Here is a 20,193-nt window from a genome sequence, read left to right as displayed (position 1 = left end):
GATGTGGGTTTAATCCCTGGCCTTGCTCAGCAGGTCAGGGATCCGGGGTTGCTGTGAGCTGTGGTGTAGGTTACAGATGCAGCTCGGATACCATGTTGCTGTGGCTGTGGCCTAGGCCAGCAGCTGGAGCTCCGATTCAACCCCTAGTTTGGGGACTTCCATATGCCACGGGTGCGACCCTAAAAAGCAAAAAAGCAAAAAAAAAAAAAAAAAAAAAAGACCCTGATGGCTCCATGAGGATGTGGGTTCGATCCCTGGCCTTGCTCAGTGGGTTAAGGATCTGTATTGCTGTAGGCTGTGGCTTAGGTCGAAAATGCAGCTCAGATCCATCATTGCTGTGGCCGTGGCCTAGGCTAGCCACTGCTGCTTCACTTCGACCCCTAGCTTGGGAACTTCCATATGCCATGGGTGCAGCCCTAAAAAAAGAGAGAAAAACAAAACAAAACAGATAAAAGGAGTTCCTGTGGTGGCTCAGTGGCAGTGAACCCAACTAGTATCCATGAAGATGTGGGTTCGATCCCTGGCCTTGCTCGGTGGGTTAAGGATTCAGCATTGCCACAAGCTGTGGTGTAGGTCACAGATGCAGCTCGGATCCCGTGTTGCTGTGGCTGTGGTGCAGGCTGGTCACTGTAGCTTCTCTTCAACCCCTAGCTGGGAACTTTCATGTGCCTCGGGTGTGGCCCTAAAGAAAAAGAAAAACAAACCAAAAAAAAAATTGAGAATTCTGGGAAATCCCTGTGAGAGAAGGGGGTCCACCTCCACAGAGAACGGGGAGGACCCCGGCCCTTGCCCCTCCGTTAGCCTGGCCACCCAGATGTCCTCGCTGCTCTGCCCTTGGCCCGTGCCCCACACCCTCCTCCTCACGAGCTGCGTGGCCTCGGTGAAGCCGCCTCCCCTCTCTGGAGTCCCTGTCCTGGCGCTGCCCTCCCGGCCGGGGCTCCCAGGGGCCCATGGGGGCAAGAGGCTCTGCCGCCTGTGAGGCGCCTGCGTGGCCTCTTGCTGCGGCCACAGCCCGGTGACCCGCCTGCCCCCGTGGGTGTTCTGTGTTGCAGCTTCGACAAAAAGGGGGACGTACACTACCTGATCAAGTGGAAAGACCTGCCCTACGACCAGTGCACCTGGGAGATCGACGACATTGACATCCCCTACTACGACAGCCTGAAGCAGGCCTACTGGGGCCACAGGTGGGCCACCCCCCGCCCCCCGCCCCCCCGCCGCCCCCGCCGCCCTGAGCTCTGCCCCCATCATCTCCTGCTCTGTCCCAGGGAGCTGATGCTGGGAGAGGACGCCAGGCTGCCCAAGAGGCTAGTCAAGAAGGGCAAGAAGCTGAGGGACGACAAACAGGAGAAGCCCCCGGACACGCCCATTGTGGATGTGAGCGGGGAGCGGGCTGCGGGTGGCCGCAGACGAGGGCGCGTTCTCTGGAGGACCCCAGCTTGGGCCCCGTGCAGGAGGGGGACCACGGCCCAGTCCGCTCCGGCCGGGCACCTGGCGGGCAAGGGGGGCGGGACCCAGCCCCTCCCCGCAGGGGTGGGCTCACGTCCTGGGGTCCAGAGCCCCAAGCCTCATGCAGAGGGACAGCTCCCAGGGGGCAGAGCGGTTTTGCAGCACACAAAATTTCCCTCTAGAGGCGCTCATTCTGGAGTAATGCGAGGTTGACTTTTATTCATTTGGCAGACCTTGCCAGGGCCTCTGCTAGCACCTGCCCTGGGCTGGCCCTGGGGGGACAAGGCCCTGGCCCCCAGTTTTAAGACAGGCTCATCTTCCAGGGGCCCACGGGCAGGTACACCCAGAGCTCGGGATTCAGCTTGGACCTGTGGGGTGCCAGGGGAAGATGAATGGGTCTGATACTTCAGGAGGGCTTCACAGGGGAGGAGGCCTTGAGCTGCAGAATAAAAGAAGCAGACAGGGCGATGGTCAGAAACCCTGGGTGTGCATCAAAGGTTGGCTAAGTGCCCGCTGTGTCCTGGGCACTGGGTGAGACTCAGAGGAAGCAGTGGTGAAAGGGTCTAGTGTGGTGCCCACAAGCTGGGCTCAGAGTCCGAGACTCCAACACTTGGGAATCAGGGCCGCCGTGGGAGGGCAGAGTGGGAACCCCCAAGACTAGCGGGAGTCAGGGAGGACTTCCTGGATGAAGAAGCGTTCCAGCTGAGATCTGAAGGATGGATAAGTTAGCAGGGATGAGAGGCGTGGGGAGTTTTTTGAGGCAGAAGGAACTGCATGTGCAAAGGCGTTGGCGGTGAGCCCTGCTGGTCAGGATCCAGGGTGAGTCTGAACCTCTGCCTCCCCCGCAGCCCACGGTCAAGTTCGACAAGCAGCCGTGGTACATCGACTCCACGGGCGGCACGCTGCACCCTTACCAGCTGGAGGGCCTTAACTGGTTGCGCTTCTCCTGGGCCCAGGGCACCGACACCATCCTGGCCGACGAGATGGGTCTGGGCAAGACCGTGCAGACCATTGTTTTCCTGTACTCCCTGTACAAGGAGGTTCGAGGGCCGGGCCGGGCAGCCGGGAGGGGCGGCTGGCGCTGACGCGGGCCGGCCACAGCCTCAGCGCGTCTGCCTCCCTCCCCAGGGGCACTCCAAGGGGCCCTACCTGGTCAGCGCACCCCTGTCCACCATCATCAACTGGGAACGTGAGTTCGAGATGTGGGCGCCTGACTTCTACGTGGTCACCTACACTGGGGACAAGGAGAGCCGCTCCGTGATCCGGGAGAACGAGTTTTCCTTCGAGGACAACGCCATTCGGAGCGGGAAGAAGGTGTTCCGCATGAAGGTGAGGGCGTCGCTCCCGGGGTCCCCCCCCACCGACCCCCGGGCCCTGCAGCCCATCCGGGTCCCCCCCACCCCAGGTTCCTGCGGAGGCCGCGTCTGGCGTAGAGCATCTCTTGAGGCGGAGTTACCGCTCTGTGCCTGTTCCCACGCTGCTGCCGTAGCAAAGGACCACGCACAGGGTGGGGGGCTGGAAACAGCTGCAAAACGTAGCCTCTCGGGAGGTCCCTAGTGGCCTAGTGGATAGGACTTGGTGCTTTTACCCCTGTGGCCCGGGTTCAGTCCCTGGTCAGGGAACCGAGATCCCACATGAGGCCGTAGTGGTGGCAAAAAACAAAACAAAAAACCCACCAGCGGGAGTTCCCGTTGTGGTGCAGTGGAAACGAATCCAACTAGGATCCATGAGGTTGCAGGTTCGATCCCTGGCCCCGCTCAGTGCATTGGGGATCCGGAGTTGCCATGAGCTGCGGTGTAGGTCTCAGATGCGGCTTGGATCCCGAGCATTGCTGTGGCTGTGGTGTAGGCCGGCAGCTGTAGCTCTGATTCAACCCCTAGCCTGGGAACCTCCATAGGCTGCGGGTGTGGCCCCCCCCACCGCCAAAAAACAAAACAAAACAAAACAACAAAAAAAACCCAACAGCAAAAAACTCATCTTCTCACTGTTCTGGAGGCCAGAAGTCCGAGATCCAGCTCTTGCCAGAGTGCTGCTCCCTCTGACGCTCTAGGGGCGGGTCCTTTGGTGCCTGTTCTAGCATCTGGTGGCTGCAGGCGTTCCTTGGCCTCCTTGACCTGCAGCTGTATCATTTCGGTTTCTGCCTGTGTTGTCACGTGGCCCTCTCCCTGTGTGTCTGTGTGTCCTCTTCTTATGAAGATGCTGCTGGGGAGTTCTCTTGTGATGCATCGGGTTAAGGATCTGGCATTGTCACTTCTGGGGCGCGGATTCACTCCTGGCCCGGGAACTTCCACATGGCACAGATGTAGCCCAAACCAAAAAAAAGGCATTACTCACATTGGATTTAGCGCCGACCCGAATCCGGGATGACCTCATCTTAATCAATTACACCTGTTCTGGCTCCAACAAAGGTCACATCCTGAGCTTTGGGGTAGACGTGGATTTTGAGGGCACATGGTTCAACTCAGTCCATCAGCTGTGTGACCTCCAGCAAGTCACTCAGTGTCTCTGTGCCTCAGATCCTTCTCAGCAAAGTGGAGATCAGAGACTCACTCCAGAGTTGTGGAGGGTTGACTGACTGACTGAGCACTGGGTGGGGTCTCTGGAACTTCCTGTGTCCCCGGGTCGGGTCACGGGGGTTCTCGCTGAAGCGCAGGTTCTGACCCAGCACGAAGTCCCAGGCGATGCGTGTTTCTGATCCTTGGGCTGCAGTCTGAGAAGCAAAGGACCCATTACTCAGTACTTAGGGCACCTGGCACATGAGAGGCCCCCTTGCAAATCAGGAAATCAGAGCTCACGGCAACCCCGGATCCTTACCCCACTGAGTGAGGCCAGGGATCGAACCCGCATCCTCGGGGCTACTAGTTGGGTTCGTTAACTGCTGAGCCACGACAGGAACCCCCTCTTTCACCTTCTTTTATGTCCTGGTTCGTCACAGGACACTGACACGGTTCCCTGTGCTGTGCAGCAGGCCCTCTTGTTCCATATGGTAATTCTCTGTGTGATTTTTTGAGCTCTTTTGGGTCTCACGGCCTTCCTCCCATAGACAGTACTGCTCCCTTTGACAGGTGAGGAGACTGAGGCTCGGGGAGGTTCGTTAACTTGACCAAGGTCTAGCTCAAAAGGGCAGGGCCGGGGACAAACCCCGTGCCGCCTCCAGACTCCGCTCAGCCCCTCTGACCCCTTCCCCCCAGCTCGGGGTCGGTGCTCTGGGCCTCAGCTGACCCCTGTGCCTGATGGCCTGTGTCTCGCCCTCCGTCCTTCCCGGTGGGGGGTCCTGTGCCCCCTGCTCCTTGCCCCGTTGTCTCTGGAGACCTCGATCGGCTGCCCTCCCAGCGGTCCTCCCCCATGCCCCCCCTTCCTTCCAGAAAGAAGTGCAGATCAAGTTCCACGTCCTGCTCACCTCCTATGAGCTCATCACCATCGACCAGGCCATCCTGGGCTCCATCGAGTGGGCCTGCCTCGTGGTGGATGAGGCCCACCGGCTCAAGAACAACCAGTCCAAGGTAGGAGGCGCTGACCGCCGGCCCCCGGAGCCGCTGGGGCGGCTGGCCGCCCAGCCCCCTCACTTCTCCCTGTCACCCCCAAGTTCTTTAGGGTCCTGAACAGCTACAAGATCGATTACAAGCTGCTGCTGACGGGGACCCCCCTTCAGAACAACCTGGAGGAGCTGTTCCATCTTCTCAACTTCCTGACGCCGGAGAGGTTCAAGTGAGCCTAGGGGGCCGGCTGGGGAGACGAGGCGGGGGGCAGCCAGAGAAGGGGGGTCAGTGCCCGTCCTGGCTCCGGGGCTGCTCACCGGGCCTCGGTCTCCTCGTCTGTAAAATGAGAGGGCAGCAGCGCCCACCTCAAATGACCTAGACGGGAGGGGGCTCCACATTGGCTGGTGCCTCGTGCCTGGGAACTGTCACCTGCTGCTAACGCTGTGATTTCTCCTTGGCTCTGTCCCCAGAAGACCCTAGGGACCTCCTGGGTTCCTTCCCTGCCCCCACATCCCTGGCTCCTTCCTTTCCCCCCACAGTGGCCTAAGTTACCACATGGGTGACGGTGATGGAGGCTGAAGCTGGGGTGGAGGTGGTGGGGCTGGGGGTAAAGACAGAGCCCCCGGCTGCCTGTCCTTCCCTCCCCCCATTTTCCTGCTTAGAGAGGGGATTCAGGGAGTGAGCATTGTGGCACAGTGGGTTAAGACCCCAACCCTGGCTTCACTCCATGGGTTAAGGATCTGGCGTTGCTGCGAGCTGCCGTGTAGGTCGCAGATGCGGCTCAGATCGGGCGTTGCTGTGGCTGCGGTGTAGGCCAGCAGCTGCAGTTCTGATTCGACCCCTTGCCTTGAACTTCCATATGCTGCTGCAGGTGCGGCCCTAAAAAGGAGAAAAAGATGGGAGTTCCCTCTGTTGCTTAGTGGTAATGAACCTGACTAGTATCCATGAAGATGCAGGTTTGATCCCTGGCCTCGCTCAGTGGATTAAAGATCTGGTGTTGCTGTGAGCTGTGGTGTAGATTGCAGATGTGGCTCAGATCCTGCATTGCTGTGGCTGTGACATAGGCCGGCAGCTGGAGCTCCGATTGGACCCCTAGCCTGGGAACCTCCATATGCCGCGGGTGCAGCCCTAAAAGACACGGAAGAAAGCAAGCAAGCAAGCAAGCAAGGAAGACAGAAAAAGAAAGGGGGCAGATTCAGGGTGGAGAGTGCTGATTTTGACCTCAGGAGATGTAGGTTAGAGGGCAGGCTGCACCGGGGAACTTGGGCTCCCATGAGCCTCAGTTTCTTTATCTGTGATCTGGGCAGGAGTCCCACAGACACATGTCCAGGACAGCTCTGAGGCCAGGCAGGTATCCTGAGACAGCTGTGATATGTGGGGGTGACACAGGCTGAGACTGAAAGAACATCTGGGGCAGGGCCAGGGCTTCTTGGCCCACCAGCCAGTTGGCTGCTCCTGTGACCCTCTGGTAGGTGGCAGGGGCCTGGCTCCCTCTGCAGAGGGCATTGGCTGGCTCCCGGGCTCTCATCCCAGCTCTTTTTTGGCAGCAACCTGGAGGGCTTCCTGGAGGAGTTTGCCGACATCTCCAAGGAAGACCAGATCAAGAAGTTGCATGACCTGCTGGGCCCGCACATGCTGAGGCGGCTCAAGGCTGATGTGTTCAAGAACATGCCGGCCAAGACGGAGCTGATCGTCCGCGTGGAGCTGAGCCAGATGCAGAAGTGAGCAGCCTGCCCCGGGGTCCCCTGGCTGTCTCCCCTCCTGGAGGGGCCTGACCTGGCCTTCCTGGGCCGCTGCCCAGGGTGGGTAGGAGGGCCTTTGGGACCCACCGAGACCTCATGTCACCTTTCGCTTTTTTTTTTCTGTCTTTTTGCTATTTCTTGGGCCGCTCCTGCGGCATATGGAGGTTCCCAGGCTAGGGGTTGAATCGGAGCTGCAACTGCCGGCCTACACCACAGCCACAGCAACGTGGGATCCGAGCCGCGTCTGCGACCTACACACAGCTCATGGCAACGCCGGATCGTTAACCCACTGAGCAAGGGCAGGGACCGAACCTGCAACCTCATCGTTCCTAGTCGGATTCATTAACCATTGCGCCACGACGGGAACTCCACCTTTCACTTCTTCTTCCTTCTTGGGGACCTCAGGTCAAGGTCCAGGGACCAGGCTTGGGGCCACCCCAGTCCTCGCGTGGGCCAGGCCCGCGGCTTCACCTCTTGGGGCTCCCCGTGTCTGTCTGGAGCTGGGCGCTTGGCCACCAGCCCCTGCCTCCCCGCGGAGCAGAGCGCCCTCGCGGAGGCAGGTGCAGCCAGGTGTCCAGCCCGGCTCTCCTTCCTCTGCCGCAGGAAGTACTACAAGTTCATCCTCACGCGAAACTTCGAGGCGCTGAACTCCAAGGGGGGCGGGAACCAGGTGTCGCTGCTCAACATCATGATGGACCTGAAGAAGTGTTGCAACCACCCCTACCTCTTCCCTGTGGCCGCTGTGGTAGGTCCCCGTGGCTGCTGCCGTGGCCACCGTGATGGCTGCCCTTGGCCGAGGCTCCCCTGGCAGGGGTCCGAGACCGTGGAGGGGCTCGTGGCTGCTGCGGTGGCTTTTCTGGGCCCCTCCTGCAGGTGGCATTGGCTGCCACGGTGCTCCTGGCTGCTGTGGCTGGTGCTCAGGCCTTCAGCCCCCAATCCTCCCCAAATATGAGGACTTGGAAGTGATGTGGCTCCCCATGGTGCCAGAAGTTTCTGCTCAGGCAGGCCCTCTCCTTCCCTCGGCGCCTCCTTGTGCCTACAAAGTAATGGGGGCATTGGGTCACCGGGTCCCCTCCAGCCTCAGTGCCAGGGATTCCAAGGGCTGACGTGGCCGTACTCAGTTGCCAAGGGAGGGGTTGGGTGGGTCCCCCGGGTGACGCTGACGTGCAGCCCTGGGTGAGAGACCAGACCCTCAGCTCCAGCCCTGTGGTCTCGGGACAGTCAGTGGTCCTCTCAGAGCCCCAGGTTTTTCGTCTGTAAAACGGGAACCCTAACAGCACCCACCTGCAAGGGTTGAGGACCAGGCGAGGAAGTTCATATAAGGCACTTTAAGGAGAGGGCGCAGTCACTGCTGTTCTGGTTCTAACTTCAACCCTTCATTTTCTGTACCTCCCTCCACCACCCCCAGGCCTCCCCCTGCCCCCTAAAAAACAGATCAATGTGCAGAGGTAGGTGTGGCGGCCATGCTGCAGGTGGTCCACACTTGGGCAACCCCAGGCCACTCTCGTGACCCTGGCCGGGCAGCGGCCTTTGGGCTGAGGTTCTGCCCAGCTGGGGTCCAGGTTGGCTTTGCCTGGCTGTGCCCTGCAGTGACTGCAGAGGCCAGGCCAGATTCCTGCTGGGAAGGCCACTTGGCTCCAGACTGTCATCTAGCCGTCACTGATGTCGGTGGTCCTGGTGGGGTGCCAGCAGGGGGCGATGGAGGGCAGGGCTGGCAAGTCTGAGCCCTCCTGGGAACCTGGGGCTGGGAGAGGCTTGGGCTTGGTGCTCAGCCTGTTGCTGGGCCCTTGTCCAGCCCCTGGGGCCTCTTTGGTGCAGAGCCAGAGAGGAGAGGGGAGCCCCTAAAGCCCCACCTCCTGCCGTGTCTGCAGGAGGCCCCCGTCCTGCCCAACGGCTCCTATGATGGCAGCTCGCTGGTCAAGTCTTCAGGGAAGCTGATGCTGCTGCAGAAGATGCTCAAGAAGCTGCGGGACGAAGGGCACCGTGTGCTCATCTTCTCCCAGGTGAGCTGCCCCCGCCCCGCCCCACCCTTGCAAGGCCATCCAGCCCCCTGCCAGCTGAGGGCACAACCTGCCAGCAGCCTCAGGGCCCAATGCCATCCTCAGTGGATTGAGTGTCAAAAGTCACTCCTCTGGGCCCTGGCCTTACGCGGCCAAGGACCTGCTGTCTGGTTCAAGTTCAAGATGCTCAAGGTATGTGGGTGATGAGCACCAGAGGCCTGCCCATCACCTGCCGCTTCTGGCCTGCTCCTCCTGGAGCTTCCTGTCCTGGCTGGGATGATAGGCCCTCGCCCTTCACCCCTCGCCCCTCGCTTCTGTAGCTCAGCGTCTCCTGGAGGTTGGTTCAGGAGGAGCCCTGCAGGGGGCGTAGCTGAGAGGGTCCCCAGCTGGATCCTGAAGTTGCACTTGCAGCATTGCTTTTGGGGCGGTCAGAGGCAGAGCAGTCCAGTCTCAGAGCCTTGTTTGTCTGTGCACTGGTTGTTCCTTCATCATTTCGCAACTGTCATACATCAGGCTCTGTGCTAGGCACGGGGGTCCAGCTCTTGTTCTTGAGACCCTCGTAGTCTAATGTGGAAGATGGAGGTATTGACAGTTATCTAATCCCAAGGCCATCTCTTTGATGAAGGTTGGTGATGGTCCTGGGGGCTTGGTGCAAAAAATGCTGCTGGATGGTGGGGCTGAGCCAGGTTCATGGCTCAAAGCTGGTGACTAGGGTGTGGCTCCTCCAAGGACAAAAGTTGGTGGGTAACAGCTGCTCCTGCCCGCAGCCCCCGATTCCACCCTAGGCCTGCAGCAGGCTGAGGAATCTGGGGACAGCAGACAAAGCCCATGGGTGTGGGCTGGCCTGGAGCCTGGGTCCACAGTCCCCCAGCCCCCCGCCAACATAAGGCATGATTCTGGGCTGAGGAACCAAGTGGAGGGGACTGTACAACTTTTGGAAATGTGTACAGACAGAAAGTGACAGAGACAGAGCCCTGCCATCCAAAATGAGCCTGCAAACCCCAATTCCCAAACTCAGGACAACTTTCAGTGAGCCATCCCACAAAATAGTAAGTAGAATCCCAGTGAAAAGAAAAATAGAAGAGCCTGAAAAAGACTTCAGATAAACACATTTAGGGGAGTTCTCTGATGGCCTAGTGGGTTGAGGCTCCTGTGTTCTCACTGCTGTGGCTCTGGTTGCTGTGGTGCAGTGTAGATTCGATACCTGAACCAGGAATTCCCACATAATGCCTGTGTGGCAAAAAAGAAAAAAAAATACAAAAAAAAAAAAGCCAAGAGAGAACCTAAAATAAACATTGTAACACTTATTAAAGAAAAATACATTTAGGATCCTCAAAAGTACTGGGGTAACACTCATAAATCAAGAAGAAATCAATTAAGCACAAGCATCAGGAAATCAAGACTAACCAGGAAGGAAAAGGCTTTGCTTGAAATTGAAACAAAACATTCCAACAGGAGTTCCCTTCGTGGCTCAGTGGTTAACAAATCAGACTAGGAACCATGAGGTTGCGGGTTTGATCCCTGGCCTTGCGAAGTGGGTTAAGTATCTGGCGTTGCCATGAGCTGTGGTGTAAGTTGCAGATGCAGCTCGGATCTTGTGTTGCTGTGGCTGTGGCACAGACTGGTGGCTACAGCTCTGATTCAACCCCTAGCCTGGAAACCTCCATATGCCGCATATGTGGCCCTAGAAAAGACCAAAAAAAAAAAAAAAAAAAAAGAAAAGAAAAAAAAGAAAAAGAAAAAATCCAACAGAGTGGATAAGCTCTCAACACTGTTGAAGAGAACATTGATGAATGGGAAGCGGTTGTGGAGGAATTTCCCCAGAATGCAGCATACAGAGTCAAAGATAAAAATGAGAAATTGCACGGAGCTTTGAGAGGCTCCCATAATTATCTCAGAGGAATCGAAGAAGAAGAAATAGAAATAATGGCAAAGAAGCCAGATATGATGAGAGTTTGCAGACCTGGAAAATGGTGTGAGGTCTCAGATCTGAAGTGCCCTCTGGAGAACCATGTGAGATAAATATAAATAAAGGAACCTCTGGGCAAATTGTAGGGGAAATGCTGCACTTCAGATCCAGAACCTAGAAAGGAGAGACCCTCAGACTGTTCTCAGCTTTCACATCAGCAACAATAAGTGGCAGAAGACAACTGCAAAATCTTTGATACACTGTGGGAAAATGGCACTGATAATTTTATATCCAGCTAAACTATCTCTCAGGAATGATTCTGGGAGCTCTTCTTATAGGGCAGCATGAAATCAGGGAAGACATCCTGGAGGAGGTGCTGTTTGAGTTCCCCACCTACTGAGGGGATGGGAAGAGAGTCCAGGGAATTTGGGCTGGGTGGAGAGTATGAAGGAAGCTTGGGGAAATGCAGCCTGGATGGATGGGGCACCAATCCTGAAAGCCTGGAATGCTGAAGTGAAGATTTGGGAGTTTATTCTATGGGAGGAGAGCTGGGAGACCCATGCTCAGAGCTGTGTCTCAGGCAGGTGCCTGTGGGGCTGGTGTGGGGGATGGAGTGTGTGAGGTTGGAGGCTGCATTCTTCAGAGTCCTGGGTCGTGTCTGCCAGGTCGCACCTGTCTCCCCACCCAGCTGTCCGCTCTGTCTTCACCCAGCTGTCAGGGGGCCCCTGCCCACAGCCCCATGGGAGTTCTTGCTGCACAGCAGCCACTCAGGCATACCATGTCCCCTGCAGATGACCAAGATGCTGGACCTCTTGGAGGACTTCCTGGAGTACGAGGGCTACAAGTATGAGCGGATTGACGGCGGCATCACTGGGGGCCTCCGGCAAGAGGCGATTGACAGATTCAACGGTACCCCCACCCCTTACCTGGGGGTCTTGATTGGGACCCTTGTCTGCCTCTGTTCCTGGGCTAGGATCTTAGCCAGAATCCCATCCTCTGGTTAGACTAGCTGCTCCTCATATGGCTGAAGAAAGCAGGCCAGTCCATAGGTCCTAACAGCTGCCCCTTAGTTTTGAATGGTAAGAGGAATTCGTTCCATGGAACTTTCCAGGGGCCTGCTGGGGTGCAAGGGGCGAGTAGATAACACCTGTTCAGAACTGAGAACTAGACAAGGAGGGAGGCAGAGGTGGAGGAAAACACCCTTGTTCTTAAATGATGCTGGTGCAGGGGGGTCTGGGTGGCACCCGTGGGCTTCTGATACCGACACCAGGTAAATGATCAGTTACAAGCAGGGCTGAACAGGGCCTGTCCCCGGAAGAAGACAGGCTGTGGAAAGCTTCTTTTTCTTCTTCTTTTTTTTTGCTTTTTAGGGCCGCACCCACGGCATATGAAGATTCCCAGGCTAGGGATCCAGTCGGAGCTACAGCTGCTGGCCACAGCTACACAAGATTCAAGCCGCATCTGTGACCTACACCACAGCTCATGGCAATGCCAGATCCTTAGTCCACTGAGCGAGGCCACGGATCGAACCCGCAACCTCATGGTTCCTAGTTGGATTTGTTTCCACTGTGCCACAATGGGAACTCCCCCCTGTGGCTTCTTAAAGGAAGGACAGAGAAAGGGCAGGGCCATCCATGCCCAAACTCCCCGCCTCTCTTCCTTGTTTGGGAAGGAGGGGAGGCCAGGAGCTGGCTGGGGTGGGGGAGCATGGGGGGGGGGCCACACAGCTGAACTAGCGCCTCCTTAGTGGTGAGTTTGCAGCAAGTGGTGTTGAGTTCTGCTTCCCTGGAGCTTGCAGCTGTTTCCTGCCCTCCACCTTCCGCACGGCTGCCAACTCACGGCAGAGGTAAAGTGGGTGCAGTTTCAGGATCTAGATGTTGCCTTGGTCCACACAGAAGTGGGTGCAGCGGAAGCACCCGGCAGGTTGAGGACCTGTGGCAGCTCCAGTGGGTGCTGTGGTCAGTCGCATGTCACTTAGTGAGGGGCCCTGATGGACCTGAGAACCAGCTGTCCTGTGCTGGTGGAGACTGACGGTGACTGACAGTGTCACTGTTCAGGGACAGTGGAGACCGCCCAGAGCTGTGGCCAGGGCCCTGGAGATATGCCTGGGTGTCCCTTGGCTGCCCTGTCAGCATCTCGGGCCGGGGGAGCTGGGAGGGGTGAAGGAGTGAGGGCACCGAGTTCCCTGGGGGCTGACCCTCTGGCTTGGCTCGTGTGTGCAGTTTCTTCTTTGTCTGTCTGGGCTTTGAAAATTGGGTCTTTCCCGTTCTGGCTCCCTCTTATGGGGTCAGGGCTCAGAGCACAGTTGGGGGCCCTGGGGGGCTCCGCGGGCTGTTCCGTCCACCCCTACCCTGAGTCCCAGGCCTCCCCTGGCTTCCCGGAGCTGAGGCTGTGGCTGCCTGTGATGGGGTCACAGTTCCTGCCCCTCCTCCCCGTCTTCCCTCCAGCCCTCCTGTCTGCCATCCACCTGTCCCCCCCTCCACCTCTCTGGGTGTGCCCCTCACTCACCCATCTCTCTCCCTCAGCCCCTGGGGCCCAGCAGTTCTGCTTCCTCCTCTCCACCCGGGCAGGCGGCCTGGGCATCAACCTGGCCACGGCAGACACGGTCATCATCTATGACTCCGACTGGAACCCCCACAATGACATCCAGGTGTGTGGCCCTTGACACCAGAGCCTGTGCAGAGGGCCCCCCTCGGCCCCTGGTTCTGTAGGCTTTCCGTCCCTCCCCGTAGACACTCTCAGGGCTTTATCTCCTCCTGGACCCGCCTCGGGGGCCCAGGAGTTGAGCCCTTCCAGCTCCCTTGCTGTGCAGAAGAGGAAAGGCCCAGGGAGGGCAGGGGACATGGCCAGGAGTGTGCAGCCGTCTGCGTGACCCATGACCCCTGGTCTCTCCATCACTCATAGGAGTGGAGGGAGGCCATGGAGGGAGGCAGGATGAGGGGGTCCCACGTCCCAGAGGGGGCTGGTTTGGGAGGAGAGGCCTGTTGGAAGTGGGAGAGGACGAGATGGGGGAGGGGCTAATGTGGCTGGTGAAGAGGGATGGGAGGGTGGGGGTAGGGGTCGTGGGAGCCTTGGCCACCCTCTTGGGGCAGGGCTGGACACAGAGACACTTTACGCTCTCAGGGGCACACACAAAACCTCATGGCTCACGCACGCGCGTGTGCACCTGTGCACAGTCTTCCACATCGAGGGTCACCTAACACACGGAGTCCCAGGAGTATTCTCGTATCACATCCTGCCCCCACAAGGTGGCCGTGCATCTCCAGCAGGTGGGCTTACAGCCCCACCGGGGGTCACTCCCTGGGAGGTGCAGCCCCCATCTCCGCATGAGAGCCATCAGAGCCCTGTGTGGCTTCACTGCATCGAGCGCACGGGCCATGCTGCCCCTCACACTCCCCCCCACCCCTCCTCTCATACCTGCGGTCACACACAGTTCCACCTGCACAGGCCCCCAGGCCTGCATGAGACCACACAGGACATGAACCTGGCTGCCCTGGTGCACATGCATCTCCACGTGCAGTCACGCAGCCCTTCCAGGCAGAGCGGCTCCTGAGCACACGTGCACGCCCCTCCCCCCACATGGCACTTGGCCTTGAGTCCCAGGTGCTCAGCTGCAGGTCACCCCCAGGCCTTCAGCCGCGCCCATCGCATCGGGCAGAACAAGAAGGTGATGATCTACCGCTTCGTGACGCGGGCCTCGGTGGAGGAGCGCATCACACAGGTGGCCAAACGCAAGATGATGCTCACGCACCTGGTGGTGCGGCCCGGCCTGGGCTCCAAGTCGGGCTCCATGACCAAGCAGGAGCTGGACGACATCCTCAAGTTCGGCACGGAGGAGCTCTTCAAGGACGACGTGGAGGGTGGGTGCCAGGGTGCCAGTGTGCCAGGGTGCCAGGGCACGGGGGGGGAGGGGAAGGAGGACTCTGCTCGAGACACGCCCCTCCCAGGGCGCCCCCAGCCTACAGCCTCTCCTCCCTCTGCCCCCTGCTCCTGGCCAGGATGGGCAGGGCCAGGGTGGCATCTCTAGGTGCTGTCCCCCCGGTCCTGCAGCCCCTTCACCTCTGTCCTACAGGCATGATGTCTCAGGGCCAAAGGCCTGCCACGCCCATCCCCGACGTCCAGTCCTCCAAAGGGGGTGCCCTGGCCGCCAGTGCAAAGAAAAAGCATGGCAGCACCCCACCAGGTAGGGGCCAACCCAGCCCACGCCCGGCTCACCCCGTCCCCCCTACTGCTGCTCCTGGAAAGGAAGGGGACCCCCGAACCCCTACCTGCCCCCCCACCAGCCCCTCACCTGGGTGTCTGCAGACTGTAGGTGGGCGGGCAGTGGGCTGTGTCCAGGTTTCTCTCTCTGATCACCGTGCTTCCTCTGTGGCCACCCCTGGCGGGGACTGGGGAGACCCATGGTCAGAGGCGTTCAGGTGGGGGCCCCACAGCTGGACCTGGGCCGCGGGGCAGACCCCCAGCTCTGCACCCTATCTGCCCCCAGGTGACAACAAGGACGTGGAGGACAGCAGTGTGATCCACTATGACGACGCGGCCATCTCCAAGCTGCTGGACCGGAACCAGGACGCCACGGACGACACGGAGCTGCAGAACATGAATGAATACCTGAGTTCCTTCAAGGTGGCGCAATACGTGGTGCGCGAGGAGGACGGCGTGGTAAGCCCCGCCCCTCTGAGGCCCCGCCCCCGCGGCCCCGCCCCCGCGGCGGCTTCTCTACCCCCCCCCCCCCCCGGAAACCTGCGTTATCCCCAAGACAGGCTCCTGGGTCTTTCCTGAATGTTCCCTCCCCTAACCCCTCAACTTCCACCACCTGCCACTCAGATCCTGGGTGCCAATTATCCTCCCTTGTGCCACTTTTCCTGTTGAAACCGGGAATCTCCTAAGGGCAAGAGTGGGGCTTGTTCGATTCTGTCCCCTGGTGCCAGGCACAAGGCCGGGAAATACTTGCGGAGAGAGTGAGTGAATGAATTACTGCGACAGGGGCAGGAAGAGGAAGACCATGTGGTGTGGGTGAGCAGGGAAGGCTTCCTGGAGCAGGCAGACTTTCCAGTTCATGCTTGAGCCCAGAGAGGGTGCGATGGGGTCAAGGCAGCGAGTCCAGGGGGCAGAGGTGCCCGCAGGCCCCGCCCTCCCTGAGCCATGGCACCTGCGTGTCCCCAGGAGGAGGTGGAGCGGGAGATCATCAAACAGGAGGAGAATGTGGACCCCGACTACTGGGAGAAGCTGTTGCGGCACCACTACGAGCAGCAGCAGGAGGACCTGGCCCGCAACCTGGGCAAGGGCAAGCGTATCCGCAAGCAGGTCAACTACAACGACGCCTCCCAGGAGGACCAGGGTCGGTGTCCTGGGGGCAGCATCCTGAGTGGGGGAGGGCATCCCTGGGGTGGGGTGGGGTGGGAATAGGAGCCAGGTGGAGTTGGGGGGGTAGGGTGGGGAGGGTCCCTGGGAGCAAAGGGGCGGGGGCGAGGGGGGTTGTTTGCAGGAACAAGATGGCTCGTGGTGTGACTGGAGGCAAGCCCCAGCCTCTCCATCTATAAAATAGGGACAGGAGTTCCCGTCGTGGCGCAGTGGTTAACGAATCCGACTAGGAACCATGAGGTTGCGGGTTCGATCCCTGCCCTTGCTCAGTGGGTTGACGATCCGGCGTTGCCGTGAGCTGTGGTGTAGGTTGCAGACGCGGCTCGGATCCCGAGTTGCTGTGGCTCTGGCGTAGGCTGGCAGCTACAGCTCCGATTAGACCCCTAGCCTGGGAGACTCCATATGCCACGGGAGCGGCCCAAGAAATAGCAAAAAGACAAAAAAATAAAAAAAAAATTAAAAAAAATAAAATAGGGACAGAGGTGGTAAAAGGTGTTAGGACACAGTGCAGGGTTGCTGGGATCCTAAGCTGCAGGAAGTGCACGGTGTTTTCACTGCCACTGTTTTGGGCTAGGCTCTCAGGGTTGGATATGGCGCTCGGTGTGGGGTCGGGGGTTTGGGGGGCTCGGGTGGGCTTCTGTTTGTGCAGCTCACTTGGTGCCCCTCTGCTTGACGCCCGCAGAGTGGCAGGATGAGCTCTCAGACAACCAGTCAGAATATTCCATCGGCTCCGAGGACGAGGACGAGGACTTTGAGGAGAGGCCGGAAGGGCAGAGTGAGTCTCAGCGCCAGGACCCTGGGCTGGGCCAGGCCGTGTGTTGGGGAGCTGACGGCCGTCATCCTTTGGAGCAGGTCCTAAAGGGTCCTGCTGTCCTGGGGTGAGTTGGGGAACGGGGTGGGACAGGACACCCCGGGCCCTGCTGAGCACTTGTGGCGGGGCTGCTCCTCCAGGCGGACGGCGACAATCCAGGAGGCAGCTGAAGAGCGACAGGGACAAGCCTCTGCCCCCTCTTCTCGCCCGGGTCGGCGGCAACATCGAGGTGGGGTCTGCCTGCACGTCTGCTTCTCCAGCTCCCCTCCCCTGATTCCTCTCATCCCCTCACCCCTGCTGCCACCACGAGGTGTGGAGGAGGGGCCGGAGGGCTGGGGGGTTATACACGGGCCACTGGCCAGGCAGAGGTGGGGCCGGGTTCCCCTTGGGGTCCTGCCTCCAGCCGGAGGCCCCTTCCCACCCCTCCCCTCCCTGTGCCCCTTCTCCCTCATCTCTGTGTTCTCTGTTCTCCCACCCGATCCCCACTGGCCCAGGTGCTGGGCTTCAACGCCAGGCAGCGGAAGGCCTTTCTCAATGCCATCATGCGCTGGGGCATGCCCCCCCAGGATGCCTTCAACTCCCACTGGCTGGTGCGGGACCTTCGTGGGAAGAGCGAGAAGGAGTTTAGGTAAAGGGGCGGAGGTGCTGCTTGGGGCTGGGCTGCCCGCCCCGGAGCAGGCAGGCTCTGGCTGGGCACGGCGGGCAGTGTTTCTGCCAGGCTTCGGGCGTCTGGGGAACTCGCAGCCGTTGGGTGTCTGGGTGGCTCGGGTCCAGCCCCGGGCAGGGCTCCTTTGCAGAAAACCCCGGCCAGCTGCCCCTGCCAGAGCAGCTGGTGGTGAGGGCAGCGTGAAGGATTGGGGTTATCCAGCTGAGGGCTGGCCCGGGAGGTCCCCTGCCTGGGGGTGGCCCCTCTGTCTTCCTGGGGCCGCACCCAGCAGGCCTGGTTGGGAGGCAGGCCATGGGCGATGGTTCCCCGGGGGTCCTTCCGGCACCCCCCTCCCTGAGCCCCAGTCCCCCCTACCCCAGAGCCTACGTGTCCCTCTTCATGCGGCACCTGTGCGAGCCAGGGGCTGACGGCGCGGAGACCTTTGCGGACGGCGTGCCCCGCGAGGGCCTCTCCAGGCAGCACGTGCTCACCCGCATCGGGGTTATGTCACTAGTTAGGAAGAAGGTGGGTAAGCCTCTCCTGGGCCTCTCTTGGCAGCCCTGGTGTGCCCCTGGGGGGGGGGTCCACGGGCAGACCCCTCTAGCTGGGGTCACGCACCTGCATGGGGTCTGAGTCAGACCCAGAATGCCTCTCTGCGTGGGGGCCTGGAGACCAGGGTGGCAGGTGGGGACTGGGGTGGGGGAAGAGCCTGGATGGGAGTTTGGGGTCAGAAGTGCATTTGGCTTGGCAGCCACCCCAAGCCTGGGACACTCCCAGTCCCACCGGTACCCGGAGGCCCTCAGGTCTGAGCTGCCTCTCCTCTGCCCCTGCTTCCCTCCCACCTGCCCCAGGTTCAGGAGTTTGAACACGTCAACGGGAAGTATAGCACTCCGGACTTGATTCCCGAGGGCCCCGAGGGCAAGAAGCCAGGGGAGGTCATCTCCTCGGACCCCAACACGCCAGTGCCTGCCAGCCCTGCCCACCTTCTGCCTGCCCCGCCGGGCCTGCCAGGTCTGGGCGCCAATGAGCAGGGGAGGGCACCTGGGTCGTGGGAGGTGGCAGGGCCCCAGGAGACCCCATGTCCTCCCCACCCCCCACCAAGGGCAGCCCCCCCTCCTTCCCAAGGCTTCTGCTTGCAGAAGTGTCCCTCTCTTGGGAATTTTTTTCTTTTGCCTTGCCGGCTCATGTGGAAGTTCCCAGGCCAGGGATCAGAGCTGTGTCAGCAGTGACCTGAGCCGCTGCAGTGACAATGCCTGATCCTTAACTCGCTGAGCCGCCAGGGACCTCCGAGTTTTTCTTCTTGGTAGTTTAGAGATGGAATTCACCAACTGCAATATCAGCCTTTAAAAGTGCTAGTCCATGGTTTCTAGTGTCTTCATAGGATTGTGAACCATTATCTCTAATTCCGGGATGTTTTCTTCACCCCAAAAAAGACACAGACGCATTAGCACTGACTCCCCGTTCCTTCTTCCCTTTGCTTCCTCTGGCAACCACTAAGCTACGCTTTCTTTCTCTCCTTTTCTTCCTCCCTTCCTCCCTCCCTCTCTTTTTTCTTTTTTGGCTCCCCTGCAGCATATGGAGTTCCTAGGCCAGGGATCAGATCAGAGCCACAGTTGTGACCCGTGCCACAGCTGCAGCAACGCCAGATCCTTGAACTCACTGTGGTTGGCTGGGGATTGAACCTGCGTCCTGGTACGGCGGAAACGCAGCTGATCCTGTTGCACCACAGTGGGAACTTTTTTTTTTTTTTAATTTTAGGGCTGCACCCGAGGCATATAGAGGTTCCCAGGCTAGGGGTCCAGTCGGAGCTACAGCTTCTGGCCTTCACCACAGCCACAGCAATGCAGGATCCAAGCTGCGTCTGCAACCTACACCACAGCTCACGGCAACACTGGATCCTTAACCCACTGAGTGAGGCCAGGGATCGAACCCACATCTTCATGGAGAGTAGTGGGGTTCATTGCCGCTGAATCTCAATGGGAACTTCCGGAACTTCTTCCTCTTTCTTTTTTTTTTTTTTTTAAAGCTGATCTACAGTCTGTCTCTACGGGTTTGCCTGTTCTGTACGTTTCACGTGAATGAAATTATACACTCTGTGGCTTGTGTAGCTCCGCTTCTTTCACAGCCTGACATTCTCCAGGTTCACCCACTTTGTGGGGCAGCAGCATTTCATTCCTTTTTGGGGCTTAATACTATTTCACTGTTTGGAGCCACCATGCTGTGTATGTCTGTTCATCAGCTGATGGGCTTTGACGTGTTTCTGTCCTTGGCTGTTGTCAATGGTTCAAGTGAAAACATGTGTTTTCATTTCTCTGGGGTGTGTGGCTGGAAATGGAATCCTGGGTCACATGGTCTAACATTTGGAGGAACTGCCCACACTTTTTCACCGTGACCACACGGCTTTACGCTCCCACCAGCCACGTCGGAGTTTCTGATTTTTTCACACCCTCGCCAGCACTTATCTGACTTTTGGCTGCAGCCACCCTCGTGGGTGTGGAGCGGTGTCTCACGGTGGATTTTGCTTTTGTTTTCTTTTTTGGCCGCACCTGCGGCATGTGGAAGTTCCTGGGCCAGGGATCGAACCCACGCCATAGCAGTGACCCGAGCTGCTACAGCAGCAACTCCAGATCCTTAACCTGCTACGCCACAAGAGAACTCCCTCACTGTGGTTTTGATTTGCATCTCAGATGGCTGAAGATGTTGGGAATATTTTCACCTGCTTTTGGGCCATTTGTGTGTCTTCTTTGCAGAAATGTCACTTCAGATCCTTTGCCCTTCCTTAACGGGCTGCCTCTGGGT

General features: G+C 59.1%; 1 protein-coding gene across 3 annotated transcripts in view; it reads left to right on the top strand.

The window, feature by feature from the left end:
- The window catches only part of CHD5 (chromodomain helicase DNA binding protein 5), a 79,156-nt gene that overhangs the window by 29,466 nt on the left and 29,497 nt on the right, over nucleotides 1-20,193 (top strand). For all 3 annotated transcript variants that reach the window (XM_047791236.1, XM_047791237.1, XM_047791238.1), the window contains exons 12-31: nucleotides 1,053-1,184; nucleotides 1,266-1,374; nucleotides 2,295-2,486; nucleotides 2,575-2,775; nucleotides 4,812-4,949; nucleotides 5,033-5,154; nucleotides 6,473-6,646; nucleotides 7,271-7,412; nucleotides 8,539-8,670; nucleotides 11,368-11,485; nucleotides 13,102-13,226; nucleotides 14,205-14,436; nucleotides 14,649-14,759; nucleotides 15,063-15,235; nucleotides 15,740-15,914; nucleotides 16,620-16,712; nucleotides 16,889-16,977; nucleotides 17,243-17,376; nucleotides 17,775-17,919; nucleotides 18,246-18,405. In XM_047791236.1, coding sequence (XP_047647192.1) covers nucleotides 1,053-1,184; nucleotides 1,266-1,374; nucleotides 2,295-2,486; nucleotides 2,575-2,775; nucleotides 4,812-4,949; nucleotides 5,033-5,154; nucleotides 6,473-6,646; nucleotides 7,271-7,412; nucleotides 8,539-8,670; nucleotides 11,368-11,485; nucleotides 13,102-13,226; nucleotides 14,205-14,436; nucleotides 14,649-14,759; nucleotides 15,063-15,235; nucleotides 15,740-15,914; nucleotides 16,620-16,712; nucleotides 16,889-16,977; nucleotides 17,243-17,376; nucleotides 17,775-17,919; nucleotides 18,246-18,405 — 2,897 coding nt within the window. The remainder of the gene's footprint in view (nucleotides 1-1,052; nucleotides 1,185-1,265; nucleotides 1,375-2,294; nucleotides 2,487-2,574; nucleotides 2,776-4,811; nucleotides 4,950-5,032; nucleotides 5,155-6,472; nucleotides 6,647-7,270; nucleotides 7,413-8,538; nucleotides 8,671-11,367; nucleotides 11,486-13,101; nucleotides 13,227-14,204; nucleotides 14,437-14,648; nucleotides 14,760-15,062; nucleotides 15,236-15,739; nucleotides 15,915-16,619; nucleotides 16,713-16,888; nucleotides 16,978-17,242; nucleotides 17,377-17,774; nucleotides 17,920-18,245; nucleotides 18,406-20,193) is intronic.

Source organism: Phacochoerus africanus, chromosome 8 (genome assembly GCF_016906955.1).
Source record: "Phacochoerus africanus isolate WHEZ1 chromosome 8, ROS_Pafr_v1, whole genome shotgun sequence".
Classification (NCBI taxonomy): domain Eukaryota; kingdom Metazoa; phylum Chordata; class Mammalia; order Artiodactyla; family Suidae; genus Phacochoerus; species Phacochoerus africanus.
The sequence above is the reverse complement of the archived record's forward strand: the minus strand, read 5'-3'. Positions and strand labels throughout refer to the sequence as shown.